We start from the raw sequence: 13,726 nt of genomic DNA on the forward strand, positions 1-13,726 counted from the left end.
GGCATGTGACTTCCAGGCATTACTTTTAGTTTTAAATCAGGCCAAAACTAAAACAGCTTATTTTTCTATTCCTTAAATTATAGAAAATTAACAAATTTGATCACCAGATTTTGATTATATAGAGAGACAAAAATAACAATACAATTTTTTAGTTGGAGAGAGATAAGAGATCTTGCATGGGAGGAGATGACAAGACAGGGTAGTATCTGGTTTCTCATGTGGTATCTGGTAACTTTTTAATTGTAACTGATTTTTCTTGTTCATTTGGTAATAAGTTCAGTCTTTTCTAATCACCTAATCTAAGTTATTCAAGGTAGTAACACTTTCATTACAAAAAGTTCTTTTGATGCCCTCTGGAGTTTGGGACCCTGGGGACAAAGGCCCAATCACCTTTCCTTAGTTACACTTCAAAGTAAGAATCTTCAGAGCACTTTTAAATCCATTTGAGTTTATTGCTGTGATTCAAAAGGCAATATTGGACAACAGAACCTGAGCTAGTGGGTGGAAGGGTGGGAGGAGAGTTAGAAAGCTCTAGTGTAGAAACACTAGCAATGTGAAGCATTATTTTCAAAAATATTGATGAAAATAGTGTTTTCTTCGTGAATATGGAAGCTTAAAGCAACAATTGCACATTCATGAATAGCTCTCCGTGAAACTGATCTTAAGTGTTTTTCTAATGGATCTACAATGCTCTCAAAGAATGCACTGGACAGGTCCTGAAAGTTGATTTCATTTATAAACAACTAAGATCTTCCCAGCCTTCATTTGAAATGTGAAGGATAATGGGATGATAAATTTGTAACTGGAAGAGATCTTAGAAGTAATTTAGTCAATCCCCCTTAATTTCTGCCATATTCTCCATTTCTAGAAGCTTGACTAGGAATTGACCTAACTGGGTCTTTCCTTAAGAACAATATCTTCCCCAGAGAAGATTCTTTGGGGAACTTCTTGGGTTCCTGGCTCCTATTTAGGCTAGAAAGTGCATGACTTCAATGTTCTCAGGGTGCATGGGCATTCTTGTGTTGGCAACACTAATACTAAAATTTATACTCATACCCAAATTCATAATTGTACAATACAATACTATACTAATACTACTATGAATACTATTCATATAATTATTACTTTAATAGGTCTTGAGAAAATGAAGATTTATCTGATTAGGAGAGATTGGATTGCTTTGGAGATTAAATAATCATCCCTTTAAACAACTAAGGCTTCAGACTCTTTCTATGCACCCATAGGAAGATGTAGTCTAGAAACCACTGTCCAAACAGTTCAGTTCTGAAACATCTCAGTTCTGAAACATCTTAGACTACAGTTGCTTTGCTTGAATGATCCATACAATTGCTCCAGTTTTTTGTTTGTTTGTTTGTTTGTTTGTTTTTGTTTTGTTTTGTTTTATGTAGACTTTTATTTTTATAATGTGTAGACATGCATTTGATGGCTTGGAGCAAAGAACTACCTCAACCATAATTGAAAGAATGATGATCTCCCATATCTGGGATCTTTTCCTAATCACAGATTATAATAAATTTCACATTTTCAAAAAAAGGAGATGAGTTTAGGTGGGGCCAGAAATGCTGGGGCGGTGGGGGGGGCAAGAAGAAGCATTTAAGTGAGTTTGTTTCTCACCCTCCTCATCCTCTGCTTCCCTGGCCCAATTCACAGATGGTTGGGGAGAAATTTACTTGCCAGCTAAATGTATGTAGCTGTATGGAACTGACTTAGTTATTTAGGTTCTGTGTTCCATGCATGAGCTTTCTGGGTCTGAAGCATTGGATGATGCTGGATCTGGAGTAAAATGAGTTCAAATCCTTTCTCTGCTGCTTACAAGTCATTTAACCTACTTAAGCTTCAGTTTCCCCTTCTGTAAAATGTGGATAGGGTTAGATGGCCTATGAAGTCCCTTCCAGTTCTAAACTTAGAACTTAGGGATTTTTGAAAAATTAAATATAACATTAATGTACTTTGAAATGCCCCAAATTTCTACAATGGCTTTGTATATATAAATCTCAACAGCAAAATTATAAACATCCTCTATGGAAAAAATTATGCTGGATATGAATTCTGAATTTGTTTTTTCTTCTTATGGCACATTATGTTGGGCTGGGTTAAGCATGGTGAAGAAAAAAGATGAGTTCTGAAAAATAGGGGACCTAGTAGATACACAGATGGTACAGAGAAGAGAGGAAGCTTTAGGATGTGAAGGAGAAAAACTTAGAAGAAAAATTCTAGGAAGCAGACCACCAACATCGCTTAGATTTACACCCTTACCCTTCTGCCAATGAGCATCCCAATATAATTTACAAATAAGAAGCTGAGCCTTAATAACCCTTCCCCTTAGAGTATTTCCTAGAGACTTCACAACATGATCAAGAATTCCTGGGAGATCTGTCTTATTGGTGTTAACCCTATCACGTGAACAGTCTTAGTTGTCTCCCTTGCTTGTGACTCCTGAAACAGAAAATGCTCCATCTATATTCTCTCAACAATCCCTTGGACAATCTAGTCCCTGCCAGTCCAAGGAAAATGAATCATGGAGCAATTTTCTATGAAAGAAAAAAATATTGTTTAATACTGCTCCTTGGCTGACAGTGACTCTGCTCTAAGAAATACAAACACAAGCAGATTCCAATATTCCTTTTGAGGGAATGAGCTTTGAAAGAGAGAAGCCATAAGGAACAGAGAGGGAAGAGATAGGTAGCCAAGATGCCCACAAAATATCCCATCACAATAGAACATTGGCTTCTATCATTGCTATTTGTTCTCTGAATATCTCCATCCTTGGAACAACTCTTTTTACTTCTTTTCAGATATTTTCTATATGAAGATCAAGTTATAGATATTCCTAGAAGCTTAACGGGCCAAGTTCTTTGGTGATTCACTTTCAAGTCCTCAGCAAACTTCAACTCTACAAATTTAGTAGCAATACTGTGGGCTTCAAAAGTATTAATTATGGAGAATATTTGGAAAGGTACTAGTCAAATCCACCATTCCTGGCCTTACTCTAGGATAAAGTTAATTCTATGTAGACTTCCTTCAAACTCCCATAACATCAAAATGGCTACCTGGATAAAAATGGCAAGGAGGTATCCTTCATTGTCTCCTTCAAAGTTTAGGGCTAAATGGATTAAACTACAAAGAATACAAGCTTTTTTTTTTCCACTATGGAATATTTTACATACTAATCTTTTTTAGTTCCCTGATTCAAGAGAAGTATGGAAGCAAAAATCATTGATATGGGCTCATGTAAGGTAATAGACTTGATAAAAAAGATGAACTTTTCTTTAAATTAAGTGTCCCGTGCAGATGTTTAGGCATTCAGTGTAAGTATATCATCCCTTTTCATCTTATATAAATACTGCATGGTTACAAAGTTTACCCCTGCAAGGGGATCTGATCACTTTATATAGTTGTGTATGCTGCATTTCTTGGATTATTATGGAAAAAGTAGGGGCCCCATCATTAGAAACCCAAAGAATAATTCAATTTCAGTAGAAACCCAAATTACAACCTCACTTCAAGAGAAGGCAAATTCCTTGAGGTCAGGAACTATTTCATTTTTGCCTCTGTATTCTTAATATCTAACCCAATAGAGACTTGCCCAAAGTAAGTACCTAATAAATACTTGTTAAATTAAATAATGCTACTGTGTATGATGAGGAAAGTGAAGCCCACTGTAAACATAAGCCAAACAGCCACAATGAATTTCATTATCACAGTTGGAGGCAAAACAGCTTTCGACAGATCATCTTATTCTTGAAGCTTGTTAATATTTACATTGAATGTGTCTTTAACTTTTGATAAATATATGCAGCAGCACTGGGTAAACATTATTTCTTAATCAATGATTAGGTGATTCAATAGAAAAAAAGCCTTACAAGTAGAACGGCACAGTATGTTGTATTGTTTAAGTGATCTCTATGAGGGTTCTTGGGGAAGGGGGGAGGGAGGTCTGGATCTATGATTTTTTGAGCATGATGAGATCCCATCGAGGATATAGCCCTTACTGATGCAGATTGGTAACTGTTCTGACTCTTATACTATAAAAGAGTTGCGACTATGAAATATAAGTTGTTTTTAAATTTTTCTGTAGTTATTCATGAGCATGAGTTTAATAGGGTGTAGGACTTAGAGGTCCAGCTTTGGAGTCAGGAAGAGCTAGGTTAAAGATTTGCCCCTGGCATTTACTGTGTGACAGGGGATGCATTGTGTAACTTCTCTATGCCCCAAGCAACTCTATAGGACTATAAGTTACAGAGGAGTTGCCATTCTGTATAAGAGAGTGGGAAATTCCATTCAGGAAATGGAGGAACTCCTGAGTTAGGATCTAAAAACTTCATTGATAGAGGGACATGGGGGAAAAAAAGAAGAGTGTTTGGAATCAGCCTTTTTGAATCTAGTGAATCTAGTTCCCTCTAAAGTCTTTTTTTAAAAATTATTTTGGAGACACTTAATTTAAAGGGCACCCAGAAGACAAAATGGTCAGCAGCAGGTGTTTGCTTTGAGTCAAACATGTAAAACTTGGAAGAGGATTTTCAACCAGATGAAGCTTGCTGGTGGTATCTCTTGTGCGTTCCAAGAGGAAACATGGAAAATACTTTAAGTCGGTAGCACATCCTAATTTCTCTGTGCCTTGAGTCCCTGTGGTTTCCTGCAATGGCTTCACCACATTTTCACATTTTCTATAGAAAGAAGGTTCACATTCTCTCTACAGCTCGAGGGTGGGAGGGTGGGGGTCATCAGTGAGAGGGCATCTTTAATGCAAACCGATTCCTCCAGCTGCCTCCATCCAAACAGTAATACAACGGAGAGGGTTAAATGGTTATGGCCAGTTATTTGGCAAAGACACTGCCCTGTGCTTACAAAGGCTGCTTTATGACACCTCCTCCTAGCGTCAGTTAACAAATTAAGTAAGCATATTTATATATCTTTTTTTTAAGGATGTTTTTGTTTAATCTTTACATCATCTTTTACCATTGGATAACTTCGGAGAGTTTATTCAAGGTGGAGCTCGGAGTCTGTTTCTGCGCTTTAGTGATCCCTCTTCCACGGTTCCTCTTCCCCATGGCAGTCTGCCGACTTTCCATTGGTTGCCAGCATGACCTGAAAATAGTGAGCATCCAGCTTACAGGTCAGCAAACAAAGACCACGATTGGGGTATGTGGCTGGGTTGGTGCTGAAAGTCATCACCAATGGGAGGGGACATACCCCCCCACAAGGGGTTTTTAATACCAACTTGTAAATATTGTTATATTCATGAGAATAAGATTTTGGGGGTCATTCATTGAATTGTGTGTGTAAAGGGAAAGGGAATATCTAACTACACACGCCCATCAACAGAACACTCAGAGAAAATGTAGCTACACACGACCACATGAAAGCATAATTAACTGGACAGTTATTTCTAATCATCCATGGGAAAGGTTCAGTTGCAATCAGGCTAGGCTGATTAATTTCAGATTAAGTTTCAGTTAATGAATTATATCTATATTTCAATGAGATTATGTTTATAAAGTGTTTTGCAAGGCTTAATATAAATGTTAGTTTTTATTATCATTCTTATTTGTGTCATAAACACAGTTAAACAAATGCAAATGCACACACACACAACTAAATAAAATTTAACTTTTATAAATGAAGTTTATGAGATATAGAGAGGAGTAGTGGATAGAGACCTAGCCTCAGAACAGCAATACCTGTGTTCAAGTCCTAGCTCTGACACATATCATCTGTGTGATTCCAGTGCCTCAGACAATTCTCTAAGAGTACAAGTTATAGAGAAATTGCTGATTTGCATTGGTGAAAAGAATTCCCTCCAGACCTCCAAAAATTACTTACACAAAGTTGCTTCAGACAACTTTCTCAGACTGTAAGTTGCAAAAAAAGGCACCAATTTCCATTGGTCAGGAGTTTAACAGGGAATTCATTAAACCAATGAAATAACAGGTTTGCTGGACAGATTAGCTAACTGGTTGGAGGTATAGAAAGATAGATGGATAGATTCATGATGAATAGAGAGATAGATGGATAAATGGATGGATTGATAAATAGTAGTATGTACACACATAAATACATATGTGATTTTTGATTTTGGCATTGTTGGAACTCCCAGTGTGTGAATTCACTCCAATCAAGTATATCAAAATCCATCTATTACTTAGTAGACATGTCCTAAGCAGCTGGAGGCATGGAGTATATTGTGTCCAAGATCACACAGTAAGCAATAGAGGTAGGAAATTGAACTCAGATCTTTTTGTCTTTAAGCTCAGCATTTAGTACACAACACCACACTGTCCCAGACATACATTCATACATATATACACACGTACATATATATCACCTATTTTGAGAAACTGCATGGAATTTTGGTAGATCGGCCCTACCAAAGAACTTCTCCCTCTTTTAGAAGGGGAACTAGAAATTCTAAATCAATACCACTGATCAAAATGAGACAAACACCAATCGTTTGTTCCATTGGAGACATTCAATAAGTCACATTCCCCTGGGAATGGATGAAGAGCTGCATTTTCAAATAGATTAGACCAGCACAAACTGAACCTTTACCAAGGAAGAGTATCTTTCAGCTATACAATCCTAAGAACGTCCATTTTTCCTAGCTTACCTTCCATCTTTCTGTCCTCAACTTCATGAGGGAACCTTAAACCCAGGACTGATATTCGACAAGATGGAGAGACTGGATTTATGGAGGCATTGGGATATGGAGACATGACAAAATGCACCAGCATTTGAAACATATTTGACCTTCTCAAACAAGTGGAAGTGAGATGCATGCATAGAGGTGACATGCTGGAAGCTAAACACCAAGAACTTTTCACAAAACAAGCAAATGAAATGCCATATTTGCCATCCCACTCCGCCCCCAATCCATCTTACCCATGCCAAAACTGTACAAAAAGCTCATGCAAACATGGATCTCCTCACAAAAGGTGGACCAATTGGCAGGGAAAGAAAATGCTATTAACAAACTATAAACTCTGGTGCTAGACACATGCATTATTAACATAAGGAAACCAAGACAATACAATCATGCATTTGTTAGTTTTTTGATCAGAGTCACAGCAAAATTGTTTTCCCATTTAGTGAATGGTGGGAAATGGTCTCATTCTTTGTAGTTATACCTCCAGTACTTAGCGGGAAGCTTGACATGTATTAGGTTCTTAATAAATACTTATCAACTGATTGAAAGAGGGCAAGGCTTTCAAGGCTCACCCAGAAAACTTGTCTTTTTTGATGTAAGTCTAAATATGTCTAGTTGACTTTTAATGATGAGTCAGACCAAGAACAAAAGGATAAATCACACTGTGAAGCCCTGGAAAGAACCAGATGGTGTCAATATGGGTGGGAAGATTGTTCTTGCAATGAGTGGAGCCTATTTCAAGATGGACCAGGAATGGAGCTCCTTTGGAATGCTTCATTCTTGTTATGTGAATTTGCAGGGTAGTTGGAGATATCCTCATGATAATGGGCAAAAGATTGATGGGGTTGATAAGAAGTCATTGAAGAAATACTTAGCAAATGTTGAGAAATTTCATGGGAAATGGGTTGAATGAAAAAGTTGAAAGGAAGAAGCAAATATGCTTTGAAAAATGTAGATTAAGAGGGTGATATTTCTTCACTGGAAAATCCACCACACATATCCCAATTTTTGGAACCATGCCACAGGGTGAATTGACGCTGACTTTTTTCTCCTCAAAAAATGGTTGAATATCCCTGAAGACTCCTGAATTTAGCAACAATAGTTCTGAGTGAAAACTCACTTGCTATGTGAATATGAGTAAACTAATTTATCTCTTTGAGTTCCAATTTCTTCATGTGAAAAACGGGGCCAATAAAGCCTCTAATATTTAGCTCCCAAAATCATAAAGATGCTCAAATAAGATAATAATATGCAAAGCACTCTGGGTACTTTAAAGCACTATCAACATGTGACACTGGCTGGAGCACTAGACTTGAATTCAGGAAGACCTGAGGTAAAATCCAACCTTAGATACTTTCTAGTCATGACTTTGGGCAAGTAGTTACTTAAACTCTTTCTACCTCAGTTTCCTTATCTGTAAAATTAGAATAAGACTAGTACTTGCCTCTCAGGGTGGTAGTGAGGATAAAATGAGATAGTAGTTATAAAATATTTTGCAAACTTTAAAGCTCTATATAAATATAAACATCATTATGCCAGTTATTTAGAAATATACTAGTATTTAGGGATGTTATTTACTGAGTTGTACCAAAAAACCCCTAAGAGTATTATTAAGAACATAAGTAGTTCATCTTTTTTTTTCAGTCATCTTAATGGCTTAAACATTAAGACAACCAATTGAGACTAGCCAGCTCAATAGAAAGCTAAATAATGAATCTGCAAATGATTGACTTAACAAGTTAAATAATTGATAGGTATATAGTGTTTTAAGATTTACACATTTCTCTTATACATTATGTCATTGGATCTTCAAAAGAAGCCCATGAAAGGTACTGGCATTTTATGTCTATTTTAGGCATGGATAAACTAAAGTTCAGAGAGGATAATTGATCTGACCATGGTCTCACAGTTATTGAATTCTAGATTTGAACTCAGGTCTTTCTTATTCAAATTCAAAACTCTTCTTACTACTTGAGTAGTATAGCTATGGAACTTTCTAGCTAAAGTAGGTGTTATAATAATCTGAAATGTGTTCTCCAGTTCCTAAGGGCAGAAATTCTTCCTCATTTAAATTTTGTATCCTTTGTATCGAATTTGACTCCCTGCACACAAGTGCTTGTTGGATTGGACTGGATTGGTAATACAGCCCACTGTCAGAAACTAGAACAGTTTCCCAGTACTCCACTCAAAATGTTGGAGCAAAAACACATCAAGCCCCACATATTCAGGGTGTTTGGTGTCTTTCCTCAAAAGAAAAGACAGGGGAATATATCTCATGGATTTAGAAATGGAAAGGATCTTAAAGATAACTTCATCTAATACCTTCCTTTTATAAATGAAGAAACTGAGACTCAGAGCAACCAAGCAATTAGCTCAAAATCACACATATAATAAGTGCCAAAGTCAGGATTTGAACTCATCTCTTCCAATGAAGCTCATAAACCTTGTTTTGGCAGTAGTATTTGTAGGAACTGGCATTATTGTTTTATTTTGATTGTGTTAAATGTTAGTATTGCTACAAGAGAAATTGTTGGAGACTTTATTTTAATCATCCTTGAGGATCAAAATAGGATATATAATAATGAGTAGAGATAGAAACACTCAATAGAAGATTAGCTAAATTGAATGAATGTAATATTCATTTACCTGAAGTATTTTCCCTTCCTTCCTTCTTTCCTTCCTTCCTTCCTTCCTTCCTTCCTTCCTTCCTTCCTTCCTTCCTTCCTTCCTTCCTTCCTTCCTTCCTTCCTTCCTTCCTTCCCTTCCCTTCCCTTCCCTTCCCTTCCCTTCCTTTCTTTCCTTCTCTTCCTCCTTCTTTCTTTCTCTTTCTCTCCTTCTTTCTTTCTTTCTTTCTCTCTTTCTCTCTTTCTTTCTTTCTTTCTTTCTTTCTTTCTTTCTTTCTTTCTTTCTTTCTTTCTTCTTTCTTTCTTTCTTCTTTCTTTCTTTCCTTCCTTCCTTCCTTCCTTCCTTCCTTCCTTCCTTCCTTCCTTCCTTCCTTCGTTCCTTTCTTTTTTGGAAGTAAATGGACATTTCAATGGGGGGGGGGGACCAGAACATTCAACCAACAGAAGCTTGGAAAAAAATTCCTTTCTTTGGTTTCACTTTTGTTTTAATATGTCTGTTTCTGTCTAATTGGAGGAAGTTTTCAGTCTTCACTGACTGCAGACAAACTCTTCTTTGTTAGTCTTCCAAACCAAAGCCATCTGAGTGGTTTTGGGAAGTCAAGTTCCATCTTTGACTTGCCATCAATATTCACTGTGACTCCATAAGGACATAAAGAAGGGATTAAATGATAGAATAATAGATTTGGAGCTGAAAGGACCTTGACTTTCTAGTCCATTCTTTTTATTTTATAGAGGTGAAGTCTGAGGCCCAGAGAGATAAAATAAATGGCTCAAAGTCACAGAGGTAGTAAGTGCTAGAATTTCAATATAAGTTCTCTGACTCCAGTTATGACATTTCACTGTTTTTGTCTTGATTCCAAAAATACAGGCTATTTGGAAACAGGCTCTTAGTGAGCAAGGAGTTGTTATCAGCCAACCAGAAATGAAGAACTGAAGATGGAGATACTTCTACATTACTATCAATCCCTCTAACTGGAATTCCATAGTTTCCTCTTAAGTGAGGAAGATAGTTGCCACAACTAAATAGGTACATCAACAACAATGTACCATGAACTCTAATGAGTTTTGGAATGACCTCTGACAAGGTCCAGAAAAGTCTTTTTGAATACATATTATGATTTCTTGCCCATCTGCCAGGGATTTCCCAAATTTGCTTTGACATGAACCCCAGAAGTGGACATCAGTTACAATAAGGACCACCCAGAGTCAACTGAATTTTTTTCTGCCTAATACCATATGAGTTAGGCCAATGGAACAAAAAACACATGGTCATAAGTTGAATTATTTTGTGTTTCTTTAAAATACTGTACCAAAGAAAAAGAAGGTGGTTCTTGGTGAACAAGGAGGCCACCATGATTGTGTTCTCACATACCAGAATGTGCTAATATTAGGCTTGGCAAGTGGATATTACTCAATGCCTCCCCACTGAAAAATATACAACAATGGGGTAAAGCTTCTATAATTGAATGGGCAACTTATATTTTTGGCTGATATTAAAAAAAAAAAACAACTAGGATCCCAAATGCTCACTTTGACCATGTCTTAAAAACAACTGGTCAAAGTAAAAAAAAAGTATAATGGGTGAATAAATAAGTACTGGAGGCACGGGCCACTTCTTGTTCATGTTCCCTATCGTTTAGCAGCAAATGCTTTCTAAATAGGGCTTTAAAAAGGCTCCCATTAAGGAGTATATATGGGGAAACCAAGCCATTGGTTTACATCATGTAGACATAATATACCAATGGATTGAATTTTAGACTTTGATTTTTGGCATCTTGAAGAAATTTAAGTTACACTGTGATCTTTGGGAAATCAATTTAGAAAATAATACATGCAGGTTGTTTTTTTTTTTTTAAAGAAAGGGAACATGCATTGTTAGATACATGTCTCAATATCCAGAAATGGGTAAGGTACCTTGCACTCATCCACTATGACAGAGTTGTGTGCTGAGTAAACACACTGATTTGAGTTGTTTTCCCTATGGTTTTTCATGTCATCATAAATTGATTGAGTCTTGGTCATTTCTATGTCTTCATGCCCTCGGTGCTGTGAGTCGATGCTGTCCAGCTCAGCTTTCGACAGGTGGTAGACAATGCCAGCCCCAAAGGAATCCCCGACAACATTGACAGAAGTTCTCATCCTATCCCTGTAGACAAAGAAAGCAAAAAAAAAAGGAATGGGATAAAAGCAAGAACTTGTAAATATAAGGAGCTAGACTTCACAAATCCCTCTCCTTACAGTTAACATTTTCTCTAAGTTACAAACATTATTTAGAAAACAGACTTTAAACTCCTGTTGCTATATTATTCCCCCTCCCCCTTTGATGTCACTGAAAAGACAAGCCACTGTAAAATTCTTTAAAAAATAGACCATTGGTTTACATCATGTAGACATATGGCAAGGAACCTGGTGCTCCATCTTGCCATAGTATCTGGATTCGTTGTGATTCTCATTAAGACCTGTGAGTGTCTGATCCTTGAAATCAAGCAGCCATGGCCATAGATATGACAGTATCTGGGGTGACTAAAGAATTCAGTACTAGAGTAATTTATTAAATTCTAAAGATAACTTTCATGTTCACCGCAGTCCCAAATCCCAAGTCTCTCTCTCTCCTTCGAGCTTACACTTTTCATTATATAATTTTTATTAGAATCCAGGATTCTAATTTGTAATAAAAAATGGAGGGAAAAATATTTCTAATTAGTTTTATGAAATTTCAGAGTATGACAAGACCAGAAAAGGCTCTACACCAATTCTACAATCCACCTGACAAGGAACTGTCCAGTTTTTGCTCAAAGACCTACTACTTCCCATGGCAACTTATTTCACTTTGAAATAGCATTCATTGTTGGGAGGTAGTTTTGTTTTCCTTATATCAAATCTAAATTTGTATCTTTTCAACTTTCACCTCTTGTTCCAGTTCTGCCCTCTGAGACCGAATTCAATTTTACTCCTTCTTCTATAGTATAGAGCTTAAAATTCATAATTAGCTCTTCATAAGTCTTCTCTTCTTCACTGAGACATCCCTGACTCCTTGAAAAGCATCATTTGGCATTGACTTCCCCATTCTCTTTCCTTTTCTCTGGATTCTCACTTCACATAATCCAGATGTGATCAGAACAGATCAGAGAGAATGGTAGGATTATCATCTCTATATTTCTGGATGCTAAATAAATCTATTAGTTTTCTTGGTTAAGATAACACACTCACATTGAACTTGTAGTGCACTAAAATGTCTTAGCTCTCCAGATGAAATGCTATCTACCTACCCTACCCCCATACTTGTGGAGCTTATGTAAGTCATTACAGTTATCATTGTTAAATTGTGTGTGTGTGTGTGTGTGTGAGAGAGAGAGAGAGAGAGAGAGAGACAGAGAAAGACAATCAGAGATAGAGAGAGAGACAGACAGACAGAGAGACAAAGAAAGAGAAAGAGACACAGAAAGAGACAAAGACAGAAAGACAGAGATGGAGACAGAGACACAGAGAAAGAGAGAGACAGAGAAACAGAGAGACAGAGAGAGAGACAGATACAGAGAGAGGAGAGACAGCGAGAGACAGAAACAGAGAAAGAGACAGAGAGACAGAAATAGAAAGATAGAAAGAGACAGAGAAAGACAATCAGAGATGGAGACAGAGACACAGAGAAAGAGATAGAGAGAAAAAGAGAGACAGACAGAAAAACAGAGAGAGCTCAAAGTGATTGTTTATATTTGAAAGATTATATTCCCCTCAATGCATTCCATAGTCAAGTCATATAGGCTTTGTTGCTGTTTCCTGCACCTAATATTCCCCCATTTTTCTGTCTTACATCCCTAGGATGCGTTCCTTCCTTACATGTGTTTCTTTTGGAGCCTCACATGGCTCAGCTCACTTACCACCTCTTGTCATCAGCCTTTCCTGATTCCCTTCTCTCCTCTACAGTTGTTACTGGTTTCCCTTCCCACTCACACCCCAATTATTTTATATTTTCTTTTAAAATATTTGATCTTCTCTTATCTGTGCATATATCATTTCCCCCCAAAGTAAGCTCTTTGTGGACAGGGACCCTTGCAAAGGGTCTCTTAGCATTGTGCCTTGCACATGATTGGAGCTTAACAGATATTTAAGGAATTTAACTGAATTCTTGCCTTTTCTTTATAGTTCATTAATCGGTCAAGGATATCCAAGTATTCACTTCCCTGCTCTCCTGTGGACCAGGGAGATAAAGATATCAAGCTGCTTGATTTCTGTAAAAGCTAAGCTTTTTTATGAGATCTCTCATGTCCACAACCTTCCCAAGACAGTCTGGTGAAATTCCCACAATGATCCATACTTATGTAAAATCCCTAGGGATGGCAGATGACTACTGTCCCTGACCCTCTTCTCTGCAAATACTAATTTTAAAAGTTTTGAGGGGAATGTCTGACTGCCCTCTGAACTTATCCAGAAGTAAAAA

General features: G+C 37.0%; 1 protein-coding gene across 2 annotated transcripts in view; it reads right to left on the reverse strand.

Moving 5' to 3' along the window:
* Positions 1-1,297: 1,297 nt before the first annotated feature.
* SLC1A2 (solute carrier family 1 member 2) overlaps positions 1,298-13,726 on the reverse strand; it is a 162,160-nt gene continuing 149,731 nt past the window's right edge. For both annotated transcript variants that reach the window (XM_051967009.1, XM_051967008.1), the window contains exons 10-11: positions 11,203-11,434; positions 1,298-5,109 (exon numbers count right to left, since the gene is read on the reverse strand). In XM_051967009.1, coding sequence (XP_051822969.1) covers positions 5,038-5,109; positions 11,203-11,434 — 304 coding nt within the window. In that variant the 3' untranslated portion in view covers positions 1,298-5,037. The remainder of the gene's footprint in view (positions 5,110-11,202; positions 11,435-13,726) is intronic.

The sequence above is a fragment of the Antechinus flavipes genome, chromosome 6 (assembly GCF_016432865.1).
Source record: "Antechinus flavipes isolate AdamAnt ecotype Samford, QLD, Australia chromosome 6, AdamAnt_v2, whole genome shotgun sequence".
Lineage (NCBI taxonomy): Eukaryota > Metazoa > Chordata > Mammalia > Dasyuromorphia > Dasyuridae > Antechinus > Antechinus flavipes.